Source organism: Hyla sarda, chromosome 5 (assembly GCF_029499605.1).
Source record: "Hyla sarda isolate aHylSar1 chromosome 5, aHylSar1.hap1, whole genome shotgun sequence".
Classification (NCBI taxonomy): Eukaryota; Metazoa; Chordata; class Amphibia; order Anura; family Hylidae; genus Hyla; species Hyla sarda.
The window spans coordinates 39,640,111-39,657,948 of record NC_079193.1 but is presented as its reverse complement, the minus strand read 5'-3'; the positions used below and the strand labels follow the sequence as shown (position 1 = coordinate 39,657,948).

Here is a 17,838-nt window from a genome sequence, read left to right as displayed (position 1 = left end):
TAAAGCCTCTGTTAAACTGCAACCTAGTGTGGAGTCAATTCTTTCCTTGCTAGCCTGTGGGGAGATGGAGTTCCCCGGACCTGTAGTACCCCGGGAGATACCAAGACTACAGTGGCGTCACGTGACATTAAGGGTTAATACCATCCGACCCTGGGTTAATACCCCAAGAATCAAGTAGCTAACCCCAGCGTAGCGGTGGCTGCGGACCTCACCCATGGCCACCACACTGGGAGTTGTAGTTTTGCAGCAGCTGAAGGCGCCCTGGTTGGGAAACACTGTAATGGAAGTATGGGGGACACTGTGTGAAGGGATGGGGAACATGCTAATTGGGGGGCCGGTGTGGATGAATGCCAACATTTTGTCCTAGGTCCCATGGGACTCTAGATAGGCCCCTTATTCAGATGGTACAGTATGTGACAGGGTTGTATTAATTATTGTCTTCATAAAGAGGATGAGGATCAGCTGACAAAATGAGGAACCAATGATGTCCGGGCGTCAGACTCTGCAGAGGGAAGTCATGACGGTCTGGACCAGATAAAGACCAGACTAGAGTGAGTCACTTCTATCATTGTGTATTCTCCTGTCTGTGCCCCATCACTGCTGTAATCACTGATATATCTTTGTGCGGCCAAGGCCGGGGTTAGTGGGTCGTCCTGGGTCTGGGTAAGGGGGACCAGGGCAATTTTTTACATCGGAGCCCTGTGGTTTCCAGCTATGCCCCTGTTCATGGGAATGGTCTTTTCAAACAAAATGGCCCCTATTCTTTTCAAAGACGACCTCTGACCTCCGAGTTGTATAGAGGCTTAATACAGCACTCATAAAAGTGTATGGCACACGACTATATACAGCAAAATGGCCTATTATGAGGGTGGTCTTCTTAAAGAAAATGGCCCCTTTTGCATAATGTACGGTGAATTGAAGATCCGTCACAAAATCTGGTAAGGGGACAGTGTTCTTAAAGAGGTTTCACAAAGGCTTTTTTCTGCTGGATGCCATAAAACATCAAATGAGGAATCCAGCTCTGCTACATCTGCATATACATAGTCTCCTGTGTATCTTCAACAACCATTACCGAAAAACTCTTGAATTCCAGAAGGATTTCCCTTCCTCTTTTCCAAACTTGACATCATTCTCCACAAAAGCTATTTCTGGACTATTACTTTCTATAAGTCCTTCTTTTCCCCCAATTACGTCTTCTCCTCGAGCCTCCCCGCACTTTCCATCCTGGCTGCCAGCATCGTATTACTGCTTATTCCAAGTCTAAAATGGCTAAATCTGGCCCAAACCGTGCCCGTTTCCCTGTATGATTAAGTGTAATGAATAATAATATTATACTAATGTAATACCAAGCCGCCTATGAAACCGGGAGGAGCTGCCGGCTCAGGAATGAACATCTGTAAATGCAATCTGAGGACACAGGTGCTCGAGACAGCGGAGTGAAATGTGCGCTGGACCAGAGCTTGGAAGCCTTTCTTTTCACCCCTGATGACTCTAGGTATGGTCAGGGAAACAATCCTTGTAAATATTAGAAATGACCATAACAGCAGCAGATGAGTGTGTTGGTGTTGATGGAGGCAGTGACCAATTCATTTGTGATCCTGTTCATACAGATTAGGCTGCATATGAAGTGTGATTCATAGTGAGGACACAGGTGAGGGGGCAGGTTCTGAACCTTACAGTGCAAAGCGGGATCAACGAATATTGGAGGACTGTCCGGTTCTTAATCATCCTTTCCAAGCTGCTCCTTATTGAGTGGACAGGGAAGGAGCATTTAAGATGCTCCGACCTACATGAGCCTGAACTATATTAAGGGAAGAAAGATATGCAAATCAGCTCTCACATCTTTGTTTCCAAGCTCTCTCTTAAAATCAGTGTTTCACTCTAACTAGAAGCCTTGGAAACTGACTGGGAATGCATGCCAAAATCTGTCCAGCAGAAAAGAATACCCATCTGTAGAGAGCTGTTTCAGGGTTATTGCTCAACATAGATCAGGGTGCCAGCTACTGAGAGGCCTATCATTGTGGGACCAAAGGGGGAATGCTTCTCCTTGAGAACAGCATCATAAAGGCATCTTGAGACTTCTAGTCCATTCATGCCCCACTGGGAATTCTGGGAAAAAAGGATATGCAAAGCAGAAATCACGGCACTTTTCAAACAACCAAGTTCCCAAGGCTCCTATGTAAAAACCACTTGGTAAAAGCTGTGTAAGAGCTACTTCATCCAGCATATCCTTTGTTCCCAGAGTTCCTAGTGAGGCGTAAATGGCCGATAAGTCTCCACATGTCTTTATGACGTTCTCCTAAAGAAGAAACATTCCCTCTTTTAATCTCACAATGAGAAACCTCTCAATAGTCAGTTAGCATACTGGTCTATGCTGCAGATGGGTATGTTTTCTTCTGGAGTGATTTATGGCATGGCATACATTCCCAGTCAGTTTCCAAGGTTCCTAAGTGAAAACCACCAGCTAATTTTGCATACCCTTTCTACCCTTTCTACCCAGTGGAGTGCAAGTGGCCTTTAAACCTTCTCATGTCTTTATGATGTTCTACTTAAGGAGAAATATTATTCCTTTATTAAAATATGGGAATTTTGTTTGAAATGACACAGAGACGATCACATACCTGCAGCTGCCTCATCTTCTGAAGCTGAAGTCGAAGTTCTGCCACATTGCGTCTCATATCATGGAGACTGACTTGCATATCTGTTGAGCCGACAGGTAGGGCTTGGGAAATGACAGCTGCAGTCTCAATAATTGTCAATGAATTCTTCCCACTGGATGCGGAGTGACCTGCACAAGCAATAGAAATAATAAAAAAGACTAAGCAACTGGAGATTCTGCAGAAAACACAAGAAAACATTTGCTTTATTGTAATTAGAGATGAGCGAACTTACAGTAAATTCGATTCGTCACGAACTTCTCGGCTCGGCAGTTGATGACTTTTCCTGCATAAATTAGTTCAGCTTTCTGGTGCTCCCGTGGGCTGGAAAAGGTGGATACCGTCCTAGGAGACTCTTTCCTAGGACTGTATCCACCTTTTCCAGCCCACCGGAGCACCAGAAAGCTGAACTAATTCATGCAGGAAAAGTCAGTAACCGCCGAGAAGTTCGTGACGAATCAAATTTACTGTAAGTTCGCTCATCTCTAATTGTAATATCTTGTAAACAAAAGAATAAATACATTTTTTTAGTAGATTTATCCAGGCTTAGAAAAACATGGTCACATTCTATCCAAAAATCACTGCTAACCTTGTCCTTAAAGGGGTACTCCGCTGCTCAGCGAACGCTGGATCCAGCGCCGGGAAATCGTGACATCATTGCCCCACCCCCTTATAATGTCACATCCCGCCCCCTCAATGCAAGTCTATGGGAGGGGGCGTGACGGCTGTCACGCCCCCTCCCATAGACTTGCATTGAGGGGGCGGGGCTATGATGTCACGAGCTCCCAGCGCCAGATCTGAGCAGCAGAGTAATCCTTTAAGCAACTATTTATTTCTAATTCAGTAGGATTTGGTCTCCAACCGACCGATCTAAACTTTTTTTTTTTTTACGACAGGTACCATTTAAAAATCCATCAGTCCCTATGTTGTCCCTCCTATTTATCAATTCTTGTTGTGGAAAGCTATTTGTGTAGATTGGTTTTATTGTGGGTATTTTGGCGTCAATGCGCCAGAGTTATCACCTAGTCGCACAGCTTATGTAGCTATGGCTGTTATAACTTGTATATAACGTGTATTTGTGACTTTTGGCAGCCATGTGCGCTTATTTATATATATATATATATATATATATTATATTTGCGCCTTTTTAAAAAGGTAAATTTCTGACCACTGCAATTTCTCGACTAAATAGTCAACTCGCATAGAATACTTTGCTTTCTAGTCTATCATGACTGTCGCACAGCTTGAGGGGAAAAAGTCCCTGTGCAAAACGTTTGCGACAAATGTAGACAAAAAAGCCATCCCAACAGCTTGATAAATTTTCCCCAATCTAACTCACACGCACATACGTACACGTGAGAGACCGGACTGTTGGTGGGTCTTGAGTGGAGATGAGCGAACTTACAGTAAATTCGATTCGTCACGAACTTCTCGGCTCGGCAGTTGATGACTTATCCTGCATAAATTAGTTCAGCTTTCAGGTGCTCCGGTGGGCTGGAAAAGGTGCATACAGTCCTAGGAAAGAGTCTCCTAGGACTGTATCCACCTTTTCTAGCCCACGGGAGCACCTGAAAGCTGAACTAATTTATGCAGGAAAAGTCATCAACTGCCGAGCCGAGAAGTTCGTGACGAATCGAATTTACTGTAAATTCGCTCATCTCTAGTCTTGAGGACTGGGTTGGGGACCTCTGATCTACATGGATTTTTTACAGACTCCCATTGTTTTATGGTGCAAATTGTCCTACAAAACCTTACTGAGGAACCTCAAAAAATGGTGTTTCCCAAGCACAGTCCTCAAGTACCCCCAACAGGTCATTTTTCTGGATTTCCTTAGTCTTTCACAGGTGATACAGTTATGTTCAGTGTATCAGGCATCACCACAATTATAACATCTGTGAAAGACCATGAAAATCCTAAAAGCATGACCAGTTCGGGTACTTGAGGACCGCACTTAGGAAAACCTGCTTTTTGAGGTTCCTCAGTTAGGTTCTGTAGGATAATTTGCACAATAAAACAATGGGAAGACCATTTAGAATCAAGGTAGATCAGTGGTCCCCAACCCAGTCCTCCAGGCCAATCAACACTTCAGGATTTGATTTTTTCCTGTTCTATTCCAATGGAGTAACTGAAGAAACCTGGATTGCTGGTGGGCCCTGAGGACTGGGTTGGGGACAACTGTTGTAGATGACATCTTGGTCAAGTTTAACATGAAGACAGCCGGGCCACAAGGGTAATACTATCACTGATTTGGGTTACAACTTGTTTGTAGGACGACTGATACAACTGTATAGGCTTATGTTATTGTAAAGATACAGTATAGGTCCTTCTTTCTGAGCAGAAATATCCGGAAAACTGGCCGGCTGACAATGGGGGGGTTGGTAGTTGTATAATGCAAATGCATTGCTGGCAGAGCATGTGCCCTTGGATTATATGAAATGAACATGCAAATGTAAGTAAGTCTGATACCATGAAAGAAGACTTTGTTTCCAGCCGGTGAGGGCTGTGACTGTGCATGCATTAATCACAGGATTATCTGCCGCACGTCTCCAATTCCAAAGGGTATGAAAAAAAATGGCAACTTCTAATGGAGACAGGAGCGTAACAGATATTTCACATACAGTGGGGGAAAAAAGTATTTAGTCAGCCACCAATTGTGCAAGTTCTGAATGAATGGGGCCATGTGTCATGAGATTTTGAGTGAAAACCTCCTTCCATCAGCAAGGGCATTGAAGATGAAACGTGGCTGGGTCTTTCAGCATGACAATGATCCCAAACACACCATCCAAGCAACGAAGGAGTGGCTTCGTAAGAAGCATTTCAGGCACTCCCTCCGTCTGGAGAAGAAAAAGTTTAGTCTCAAGGGGCGACACGCCTTCTTTACCATGAGAACTGTGAACTTATGGAACAGTCTACCTCAGGAACTGGTCACAGCAGGAACAATTCACAGCTTTAAAACAGGATTAGATACATTCCTGGAACAAAATAAGATTAATGCTTATGAAGAAATATAAAATCTCATCCCTTCCCCAATATCGCGCCACACCCCTACCCCTTAATTCCCTGGTTGAACTTGATGGACATATGTCTTTTTTCGACCGTACTAACTATGTAACTATGTAACTATGTAAGTTCCTGGAGTGGCCTAGCCAGTCTCCAGATCTTAACCCCATAGAAAACCTTTGGAGGGAGTTGAAAGTCCCTGTTGCCCAGTGACAGCCCCAAAACATCACTGCTCTAGAGGAGATCTGCATGGAGGAATGGGCAAAAATACCAGCAACAGTGTGTGAAAACCTTGTGAAGACTTACAGAAAACATTTCACCTCTGTTATTGCCAACAAAGGGTATATAACAAAGTATTGAGATTAACTTTTGTTATAGACCAAATACTTATTTGGAAATAAATTCTTTAAAAATCAGACAATGTGACTTTATGGATGTTTTTTTCTCATTATGTCTCTTATAGTTGAGGTATACCTATGGTGATAATTAAAGGCCTCTCTCATCTTTTTAAGTGGGAGAACTTGCACAATTTGTGGCTGACTAAATACTTATTTTTCACCACTTTACTTCCTTTGCACTAAGAGACAGGCCAAGACAGGAAGAGTTGGCTACCAACGGGAAGAGAGGAACATGCTCCCTGGGTTCGTGTTTTTACAGACGAAGCTTACAAGGAAGGGTAGGGCTTCCTCAGATGTTGAACTTGGAGCACCTTACTGTAACGTTCCTGTGTATTTATAGTCTATTATATCTGAAAATATTTACATTTGTCAAGGATCCAGATACAAGTGCAGTCTAGTTATATAGCAGGAGCTGATACTTACAGGGTCGTTTCCATAATATACAGTTATCAGAGATATGACCTGGTCCTCCTAAGCTAGATTCAGATACATTTATACTAGTGTCTTCAGTGTTTCCCAACCAGGTTGCCTCCAGCTGTTAATAGCAATACCACAGTAAATCCCTATTACCCTGCTATTCATTCACCCTGCGCAGCAAAGCCACACCCCCTGAAAGACCATGTGACTTATGACATATCTCTGGCCACATGAAATGCTGGGAAAGAACAGAGAACTGTGAAAAAAAAAAAAAAAAAAAGTCCGGGTGTGGGTCCTGTGCACGAAAACCAGATTTACTGAGATAATAGAAGAAAATTACACAGTATTATAACTTGGCTGAAGAAAAAAATCCTGGAATACTCCTTTAAATGCCTAAAAAGATTAAAAGATTAAGACATACCCCGGTTATATAGAAATCTAATCAGGTTAAAAGATAAACAACTACCAAAGATAGAAGCTAAAAATCTACCAAGGTTAGAAGAGGAAGACTTATTCAGGATAGAATATAAAGACCTACTAAAGGTTAGAAGATAACAAACCTATACAAGATAGAAGAAAAAACCTACCCAGAATAGAAGATAAATAACTACCGTATTTTTCGCCGTATAAGACGCACTTTTTCTTCCCCAAAACGTGGGGGGAAAAGTTGGTGCGTCTTATACGGCGAATATACGCCCGAGGCTGCTGCGGGCGAGAGCGGGAAGTCAGCTGTAAGTACAGAGGCTGCGGCGGTCCGGTACAGCGCTGACTACCCGCTCCCCACCCGCAGCAGCCTCATGACCGCCGGTGAATTTTTCACCTCACACCAGCTATGTTTATTGCCCTATGCCTGGAACATACAGTTCCGGGTGCCGGGCAAGTGAATTACTAATAACTGTATACTAAAAACCAGGGGGCCTCCAGCTGTTCTGAAACTACAACTACCAGCATGCCCGGACCGGCAAAGGCTGTCTGGGCATGCTGGTAGTTGTAGTTTCACAACAGCTGGAGGCCCCCTGGTTTTTAATATACAGTATTAGTTTTTACCTGCTCTGGCCGGCCCCCGCCTGCAGCCGCACACAGGAGCCGACCAGGGCAGATAAAATCATAGGTTTTCCTATGCCGGACATCCCTATGTCCCGAAAAATCTTTTCGGGACATAAGGCTGTCCGATGCGCGTCCTCCTCCGGTCCTCCTGCGGTCTTCCTGCGATCCTCTGCCTCTCTATGGTTGTACGCACGGGACCTCAGTGACGTCCCGTGCGTACAACCATAGAGGCGCCGGAGGAAGACGCACGCCGACCGGGGCCTGGTGAGTGACCGGCGGTGTGTAATCTTCAGCGTTCCGGTCACCGCTCCTCCGGTCCCGGCACCTACTGCTATGGTCCATAGGCCATAGCAATAGATTGTGACACCGGGCCAGAGGAGCAGTGACCAGATCACTGTGGGGGCAGCACACAGAGATACAGCCTCCAGCCGTACACTGTATATGGCTGGAAGCTGTATGTCTGTGGGGGGGAGCTGCCTACTATTGCGGGGGAACTATACTGCCAACCATTGTGGGGGAACTATACTGCCAGCCATTGTGGGGGAACTATACTGACAACCATTGTGGGGGAACTATACTGCCAACCATTGTGGGGGAACTATACTGCCAACCATTGTGGGGGAACTATACTGCCAACCATTGTGGGGGAACTATACTGCCAACCATTGTGGGGGAACTATACTGCCAACCATTGTGGAGGGTGGGGAGCTGCCTACCATTTTGGAGGGGGGGGGAGCTGCCTACCATTGTGGGGGAACTATACTGCCAACTATTGTGGGGAAACTATACTGCCAACCATTGTGGGGGAACTATACAGCCAACTATTGTGGGGGAACTATACTGCCAACCATTGTGGGGGGGAGGGGGGAGGAGCTGCCTACCATTGTGGGGGAACTATACTGCCAACTATTGTGGGGGAACTATACTGCCAATCATTGTGGGGGGGAGGGGGAAGGAGCTGCCTACTGTTGTGGGGGAACTATACTGCCAACTATTGTGGGGGGAGGGGGGGAGGAGCTGCCTACCATTGTGGGGGAACTATACTGCCAACTATTGTGGGGGAACTATACTGCCAACTATTGTGGGGGAACTATACTGATATAAAATATTTTACTACAGTATTTGGTTCAGAATCTTTTTTTTCTAGATTTTCCTCCTTTAAAATTGGGTGCGTCTTATATGGCGAAAAATACGGTACCTAGGTTAGAAGATGAAAACAGAAGGACAGAAGATAAAGACCCACTCAGTACCCAGATATGAAAATAAAAACTTACCCAAGTGAGAAGATAAAAACCTACCCGGGATAGAAAATAAAAATCTACCCAAGTGAGAAGATAAAAACTTACCCGGGATAGAAAACAAATAACTACCTAGGTTAGAAGATGAAAACCGAAGGACAGACAATAAAGACCTACTCAGTACCCCGATATGAAAATAAAAACCTACCCGGGATAGAAAATAAAAATCTACCCAAGTGAGAAGATAAGAACCTACCCAAGTGAGAAGATAAAAACCTACCCAAGTAAGAAGATAAAAACCTACCCGTTATAGAATATAAAAACCTACCCGGGATAGAAAATAAAAACCTACCCAAGTGAGAAGAAAAAAACCTACCCGTTACAGAAAATAAAAACCTACTTAGGATAGAAGATAAAAACCTATCCAGGTTAGAAGAGGAAAACCTAAACAGACTGAAAGATAAAGACTAACCTAACTTAGAAATAAAGACAGGATAGAAGATACGGGCCTACCCAAGAGAAAAATGAAGACCTATCCAGGTTAAAAGGGAATACATCTACCCAGGCATGAAGATGGGAGGAAACAGCTGGTACTGGGATAACCTGGCGAGGTTACCGCAGTATTCCAGCAGAAAATTCAGACTTTGGCTAAAGGCGCACACAGTGGCGTACCATATACCTATGGGGAAGAGGGGGGGTGTAGCTCTGCATATACCTATGGGAAAGAGGGGGGGTGTAGCTCTGCATATACCTATGGGAAAGAGGGGGGGGGTGTAGCTCTGCATATACCAATGGGGAAGGGGGGGTGTAGCTCTGCATTTACCTATGGGAAAGAGGGGGGGTGTAGCTCTGCATATACCTATGGGGAAGAGGGGGGGTGTAGCTCTGAATATACCTATGGGGAATGGGGGATGTAGCTCTACATATACTTATGGGAAAGAGGGTGGGGTGTAGCTCTGCATATACCTATTGGAAAGAGGGGGGGGGAGTGTAACTCTGCATATACCTATGGGAAAGAGGGGGGGTAGCTCTGCATATACCTATGGGAAAGAGGGGGTGGGGGTGTAGCTCTGCATATACCTATGGGAAAGAGGGGGGGTGTAACTCTGCATATACCTATGGGAAAGAGGGGGTTACCTGGCTACCTACCTGCCCTTTTTCTGTGCAGGACACCAAGGAGGGCATTATTACAGTTTGTAATGGATGGAAAGATTGTGTTGAGGAGGGCACTGAATATATGCAGAGTCTGACAGGTTTTTCCTGCAGATTTTAAGAGATCCACATGGCGGTCTTATCCGGACGGAGAAGAAAAGGAAAGGACGTCGCTGATCAGAAAATACGTAATTGTGAGTCCCTAAATGTAACTGCAATCACTTATATGGTATACACATCCTGTGTACAGCTGATATCTACCGCCATATGGTCCTGTATATAATCACTTATATTGTATACAGATCCTGTATAGTATACTGGTCTGTATATAGTGGTTTTATTCAGTACAGTATGGTGGTATTATCCAGTTATTGTGTGGTGGTATATATTTACTCCTTGTATACCAGTATTATTGGTCATGGAAATTTACCTACGTTAAAGTGTTTCTTACATATATAAATTTTAGTTTATTGTGTGTGTGGGATTTGGGTGGAATAGGAGCGTGGCAGAAGATTGACGAGCTGCAGAGCCTAGTAGGGGCCCTTGCCTTTTTTTTGGTCCGGGGGCCCCGAGTGTTGTCAGTCCGCCCCTGGGGGGAGGGTGTGTGTGTGTGTGTGTGTGTGTGTGTGTGGGGGGGTTGCCAAACAAAGGCTCCGCCCCGAGTGCCAAATGCTCTAGGTACGCCCCTGGGCGCACACCCGAGAGTAGTAAACAAAAGCAGGCTTTATGAAAGGGGTAGTCCTGTGGTAAAAAAAAAAACGTATCCCCTATCCTAAGATCTCTCTGTACGGGGGCCAGGCTCGCTGGCCAGATAGCGCGTGTTGACCACCACACGAGGCGGCGGCCGCCCCCCCCCCCCCTCTCTACAGCAGAGCCAGAGATTGCCAAAGACATCGCTCTGGCTCTGCCATAGAGTTGTATTGAGGGGGCGTGTCAGCCGCAGCTTCGTGCGGTGGTCAACGCGCCCCCTTCCCACGGGCTGTCGGGGCCCCGTACAGTAGATCGCAGGGGGGCCCCAGCGGTCGGACCCCCCGCGATCTCAAACTTTTCCCCTATATTTAGGTTATGGGATATGTTTTTCACCACTGGATATCTTCTTTAAGTATAACAACTTGCAGTGCACATGGGACAACGCGTTTCACGCGTTGTCCCATGTGCACTGCAAGTTGTTATACTTAACAAAGCCTGCTTTTGTTCACTACTTTCGGGTGTGCGCCTTTAGCCAAAATCTGAATTTTCGTCCGGAATACTGCGGTAACCTCGCCAAGTTATCCCAGTACCAGCTGTTTCCCCTCTGTCTCTTCACCACTGGCACAGCGGGACCCATGGCCGGCAGCCTCCCGACACTGCATACTGCTACCTGACACATGCGATCGCCAGTGTTGTGCCGGCCCCTGCACAACACCCATAGGTGAGCATTTTTCCTATTTTGGAACCACTATCTAACCCCAAAACATTGGCATTAACTGCACTATATTGAGCCATCTCAAAGACGCCGATTCCCTGTGTATATACTGCACAGTAGATACTTTGGGCCTGAATATGTGGTAAACCAAGCTTCTGCATTTGTCTCTCTATTAAATCACCAACACATGGCTCAGTGTCAGTCAGGAGGTGACAGCAGGGAAACAATTCATGAGGTTTGTTTTTCTTGCTGGTGGAGGCATCACTTCACGATGCACTTCCATCCCCCGCAAAATGGGTTAATCACAGTTCCCCAGCTCATTGTGTTCAGCACGACAAACAATACGCGCCTTCTGTTTCTGCTGACAGGAAATTTATTTTGGACGGCAAACAGCATTTCTGTGGCTGTTTTGACTGAGCTTGCCTTTTCGGTACACAAACAGTGAAGAATCACTGTCAATAATGTAGATAATGAGAAGGAATTATCTATCGATTGGAAACCACTGAACAGTTACAAGGGAAGACTAAGCTATAAACAAACCTAAAGAAATGCTTAAAACACTGATCACTTTAATGGAACAGGTTACAAAACAAAACTTTATTTTTTTTTTTACTATTTGCTAAAGTAGTCCGTGGTAGGTATCAACGTGGTCTGCTATCGACTAGCTTACTGCAATGCTATCCCTATAGCTCTTTATGCAGACCTTCTTAAAATTTGTAACTGCTTGGCATTACCAGCTAATGTGGTGGCCCAGTACGGGAGGAGTTACCCCGCACCCTTGTTGCCCTGTCCGGCAGCCTCACTTCAGTGTCTCCTGGGCCCCTTATGCTTGTTCCCCCCCCCCCCCCCCCTCTGTATATATGTTTTTCTATGTATTATAATATATAATGTGTTGTTGCTTTAAGAAATGTGCCATGTGATTGTTACAAAGGAGGTACCAGTGACCAGGTGATCCCAGGGGTGACCTATGGGCTCCCTGCTAGTCTCCCCCATATAAGCCCTAGGTGGAGCTCACTCGCTCTCTTGGAGCTTAGAGCTCTTGTTGCTGAGGTCCAGTGCAGTCAAGTAGAGTCTAGGTGAGTGTCCAGAGTCATTGGAGGCCTCAAGTCCAGTCTGCAGCCACAGTCAATTGCAAGTAATCTACAGTCATAGCTTTGTCAGTCAAGTCAGTCCCTGTCAGCAACTGTCAAGTCAGCGTGGCCTGCATTAAGTTGTCCAATCCTACTACAAGTCCCAGCAAGCCCTTAAGGTCTCTGAGTCACTGGTCACCTCCTTGGGCCCTGGCTGAACTGTATAGACTTTACCATCTGTCTACCCTCAGTAAAGCTACCGTTATCCGTAACCTGGCATCGGAGTCATTATTGCCCCCCGTGCCTAGCCCAGGATCCAGCGGTATACCTTCGGGTGGTATTGAGGATAAACCACGCTCTGGCATCACAAATATAAGGGGTTAATTCCATCTGCCCCTAGGGTAACAACATCTGCCCTCATCACACCCCGTAACCACACTAACTTAAAGAAAAAAAAATACTGTAGGTGAGCGAATGGAAAGAAGTTTTAGAATAGGATCTACTTTTTGTGAAGTCTAAGTACCACGTTTCTAACCCTTACCGAGCTCTTCATCAGGACCAGGGTGTCTGATGAAGAGCCCGGCAGGGACTAGAAACGCGGCACACTTTATGGAATAGATACTTCACTGGTGTCTGCAGAGTCTAGAGGATTTACACGGCTGCTGACTTTCTATATTTTATGTGCCCGGAGAGGAGTTGTGGTCTGAGCACATATGGATCCGGTAACAACCACCATCGCAGTTCTACAATCTATCTGCAGGCTTCACTAGGTGCGCACCTTTTTTCCCCTTTCCTCTTTACGGTTAGTCATGTGTTTCACCTAATGCCTTCCTCATACAAGGCCATGTTGTGAAGCCCCTCTACCCATACACTAAGGAATTGTTCTTACTCAGAGGGTCTCAGTCTTTCTGTTCGGCTGAATAAACCCAGTGAGTGTTAGAGAGCTGCAATAGCATTTAGGGCAAGGGAGAACTACATTTTGGGCATTAGGCCAGTGCCCATAGCCAGGAATACAGGTGAAACTCCAAAAATTTGAATATCGTGCAAAAGTTAATTTCTTTTAGTAATGAAACTAATATATGAGAGACTCACTACATGCAAAGCAAAATAGTTCAAGCCGTGATTTGTCATAATTGTGAGGATTATGGTTACAGCTCATGAAAACCCCAAATCCCCAATATATGATATGATTTGGGGGCCATGTCAGCTGCTGGTGTTGTTCACTGCGCTTCATTAAGTCTAGGGACAATGCATCCTTCTACCAGGAGATTTTGGAGCACTTCATGCTTTCTTCCGCAGAGGAGTTGCATTACTGAAATAAATTGAACTTTTGCTCGATATTCAAATTTTTCGAGTTTCACCTGTATACCACATCCTTTCATTCAGATACAGAAAAAACAACCTTAACTTCAGAAGCTCATAAGTACTGAAAGGATTAAGATTTTTTAATAGAAGAAATTTACAAATCTTTTTAACTTTCTGGAGCAAGTTGATATATATATAAAAAAAAAGTTTTTTCCTGGATAACCCCTTTAAGGTTCTTTTTAGTGAATACAATTTAAAAAGTTATAGTATAGTATTGGCTGCCATAGTACTTAAAGGGGTACTCCGGTGGAAAACAATTTATTTTAAATCAACTGGTGCCATAAAGTTAAACAGATTTGTAAATGAATTCTATTAAAAAAATCTTAATCCTTCCAGTACTTATCAGCTGCTGTTTACTACAGAGAAAGTTCTTTTCTTTTTGAAATGCTTTTCTGTCTGACCACAGTGCTGACCCCTCTATCCATGTAAGGAACTGTCCAGAGCAGAAGAGGTTTGCTATAAGTATGTGCTCCTGCCCTGGACAGTTCCTGATACGGACAGGGGTGTCGGCAGAGAGCACTGTAGTCAGACAGAAAAGAAATTCAAAAAGAAAAGAACTTTCTCTGTAGTAAGCTGATGAGTACTGGAAGGATTAAGATTTTTTAATTGAAGTAATTTAAAGATCTGTTTAAAAAAATAATAATTTCACGAGAGTACCCCTTTTAATAGTATTGGCTCCCGTTATCACGTATAATTCAATAGCAAAAGACAATAGAAGAACCACACTTTTCCCACTGTACCTGGGCTGTCGGTGACCGGCGGAGTGCTGCTTGCAGATCTTATGACTTTTTCACTGAAATAAAGAAAACGGAAAGATCAGTTGTTATTAAAGGAGGAGAGAAAAGAACATTTGGGTTATTCTAAGCACGGATAGCAGATACCCTCAATGATGCCCACAGGAGGAAAAATTTTCTTTCCAAATATATATTCTGGTGGATTAGGGATTTTCTAAAGTCTGTCATATATGATCAGGGCAGTACTGGCGGTAATACTGTCAGGATCCTGGGCCCCGCAACTATGTATGTTTCTATGTAACCATGTTACGTTTGTTTTTTAATATGTTAGAAGGGTTAAAGCGCAATCACATGCAAGATGCACTTTTGTGTACAATTATTATTTTATTCACTCCAAGATGCGTGTCCGTCGTTACTATCGGGTTCCGTGCTCAAACCATGCAAGTGACACCCCATCGAAAGACTAAAGTACTCATGGAGATACTTTGCAAACTTTGCATATGTTTATTAGAGAAGGCTGTGATCCCTACAGACCAGTGATCTCGAAACTGTGGACCTCCAGCTGTTGCAAAACTACAGCTCCCAGCATGCCCGGACAGCCGCTGGGTGCTGTAGTTTTGCAATATATGGAGGTCCACAGTTTTGAGACCTCTGCTGTAGAGCAATGTCCCTCAACCTGTTGCCCTCCAGCTGTTGCAATGTTCCTCAACCTGTTGCCCTCCAGCTGTTGCAATGTTCCTCAACCTGTTGCCCTCCAGCTGTTGCAATGTTCGTCAACCTGTTTCCCTCCAGCTGTTGCAGTGTTCCTCAACCTGTTGCCCTCCAGCTGTTGCAATGTTCCTCAACCAGTTGCCCTCCAGCTGTTGCAGTGTTCCTCAACCGGTTGCCCTCCAGCTGTTGCAATGTTCCCCAACCGGTTGCCCTCCAGCTGTTGCAATGTTCCTCAACCGGTTGCCCTCCAGCTATTGCAATGTTCCTCAACTTGTTGCACTCAACCTGCTGTAGAGCAATGATCCTCAATATTCATGCTTTCAACCTGTTTCGCAACATCTGGAGGTCCACAGTTTCGAGACCTCTGCTGTAGAGCAATGTTCCCAATCCTGTTGCCCTCCAGCTGTTGCAATGTTCCTCAACCTCTTGCCCTCAACCTGCTGTAGAGAAATGTTCCTCAACATGTTGCTTTCATATTCTTCAACATCTGGAGGTCCACAGTTTTGAGACCACTGCTGTAGAGCAATGTTCCTCATCCTGTTGCCCTCCAGCTGTTGCAATGTTCTTCATCCGGTTGCCCTCCAGCTGTTGCAATGTTCCTAATCCTGTTGCCCTCCAGCTGTTGCAATGCTCCTCAAGCTCTTGCCCTCAACCTGCTGTAGAGCAATGTTCCTCAACATGTTGTCCACGACCTGTTTTGCAACCTCTGGAGGTCCACAGTTTGAGACCACTACTATAGACTAATAGGCAATTAGAAAGTAGGCAGAGCAAATAAGAATAAACTTGCTGTAAAGTGAGGACATGTGGGCAACCAGCACTAGCATGGTTTGATTTATGCCATGGAAGCCCATTCTTATTTATGTGCACCCCTAATTCTAACTGTAAAAACCTTGGTATCCCCTTAACTCTTTACTTTCCAGGCTGCACATTTGTAGAGCTACTCTCTGCTATGCTTGCATTTCCCAAATATCTCAGACCATACCCATTTATAATAAAGTTATGTCCTCCGCCAACATAGTAAATTCCGCCCTGGGTACTGGCTAAATGTAAATAAAAAGCTTTCGCATATTTACCCAGGTGCATCCTTATTGCTGCTTGGGCTGGGCCCTTTAAAAAGTGCAGTCTGAACCAGGCCAGTTAGACTAGCAATCTGTTTCTCCATGGCATGCATCCTCTCTCTGTAAAAACAAGGGAATAGCCTATTACTAGAGTTGAAAAATAAACTAAAAAAAATAAAAAATAAAAAAATTATATATATATATATCCAGATATTAAGATTCACAAATTACAGTCTAACCACCATCATGTACATGTAGTCAGACATCTAAACATCAAAGATGTTTTTGTAAAAAAAAAAAAGTTTTGGAAGGGCAACATGGAGATGTGAGTTGTATTATTGAACGTACATGAGGGAACGTACCATGTCGTTGAAAAATGATTGTGACTTCTGGTAACCATTAAAAGAGGTTATTTAGGAATAAGAAAAAAAAACAGCACCACACCTGTCCTCGGGTTATGTTTGGTATTACAACTTGACTTTATTCACTTTTATGCAACTCAGCTACAATACCACACGCAACCTAAGGGCAAGAGTGGCGCTGTTTCTTTAAGAAAGCAGCCATGTTTTTCCAATAGTGGATAACGCCTTTCAGAGGCTCAATACAATGGCTGCCAATAGCATAGACCTATCCTTACTTCACCTTCATAGTTGCAGAATTTTTGTCTACAAATCGTGAGCATCTGCTTTGTGCTATTCCTCTGTTACTCCTCTTGGAAATGTATACTTAAGCTAAAACTTAGGTGTTGCCATTCCCCTTTAGCTATTAAACTGAGGGGGTCTCAGTACTGATCACTGACCAATCAAAAATGTTTACATAAAAATGAATGTACTAATCTGAGACAGTAGTCTCCAAAAGGTGTGTCCCTCCATATTTCGCAAAACTACGACTCCTAGCATGCCCGGACAGCCAACGGTTGCAACATCTGGAGGGCCACACTTTTGGAGACTACTGACCAGGGAGAACAAAGAAACTAAGAGCGCATACCAGAAAACCGTATCCATCATTTTATGAAGCAGAGTCATTGAAATGCTCCATCCACAGCAGGCAGTTCCCAAAGTACACAGTATGAATATATATATATATATATATATATATATATATAGATAGATAGATAGATAGATAGATATATGGATATAGATAAGAGACGCTTTAAGATGACATAGGAGTGGTAAGAAAGCAGAATAAGAAAGCATGAGAGAACAAGACCCGGTCTATATCATCCGAACTATCTGCCAGGTTTAAGGGTATAAATTAAGGCCATGGCTGTATAGGACTTAGGACCCTGAATCAATACATACCTCTCACTAATTAATTGACCCCTCCAGCGCCAAAATATCGGAGCTTAAAAATATATGCAAATTAGGCTTTGGAGTCCATTGGGCGTTCCCCTTCACTCCTCGAGTCCAGCTCCTTCACCAGTTAGCCCCTCCCCCTGCATACTGGTCACCTCCTCTACCCCCTGATTGGCAGCCACTAGTCTGCACTGTAATCCAAACCTCTACCCTGAAGATAACACCCAGTGGGCTACAAGCCTAATTTGAATCTCTTTTTTATCTCTGATATCTCGGCACTGGAGGAATTAA

The 17,838-nt window shown here is 44.3% G+C and overlaps 1 protein-coding gene across 14 annotated transcripts in view; it reads right to left on the bottom strand.

Moving 5' to 3' along the window:
* The window catches only part of KIAA1217 (KIAA1217 ortholog), a 692,495-nt gene that overhangs the window by 37,307 nt on the left and 637,350 nt on the right, over nt 1–17,838 (bottom strand). For 13 of the 14 annotated variants that reach the window (XM_056519293.1, XM_056519300.1, XM_056519289.1 and 10 more), the window contains 3 exons: nt 16,268–16,372; nt 14,490–14,542; nt 2,622–2,788 (listed from right to left, as the gene is read on the bottom strand). In XM_056519293.1, coding sequence (XP_056375268.1) covers nt 2,622–2,788; nt 14,490–14,542; nt 16,268–16,372 — 325 coding nt within the window. The remainder of the gene's footprint in view (nt 1–2,621; nt 2,789–14,489; nt 14,543–16,267; nt 16,373–17,838) is intronic. The other variant, XM_056519290.1, reaches the window with a different exon arrangement.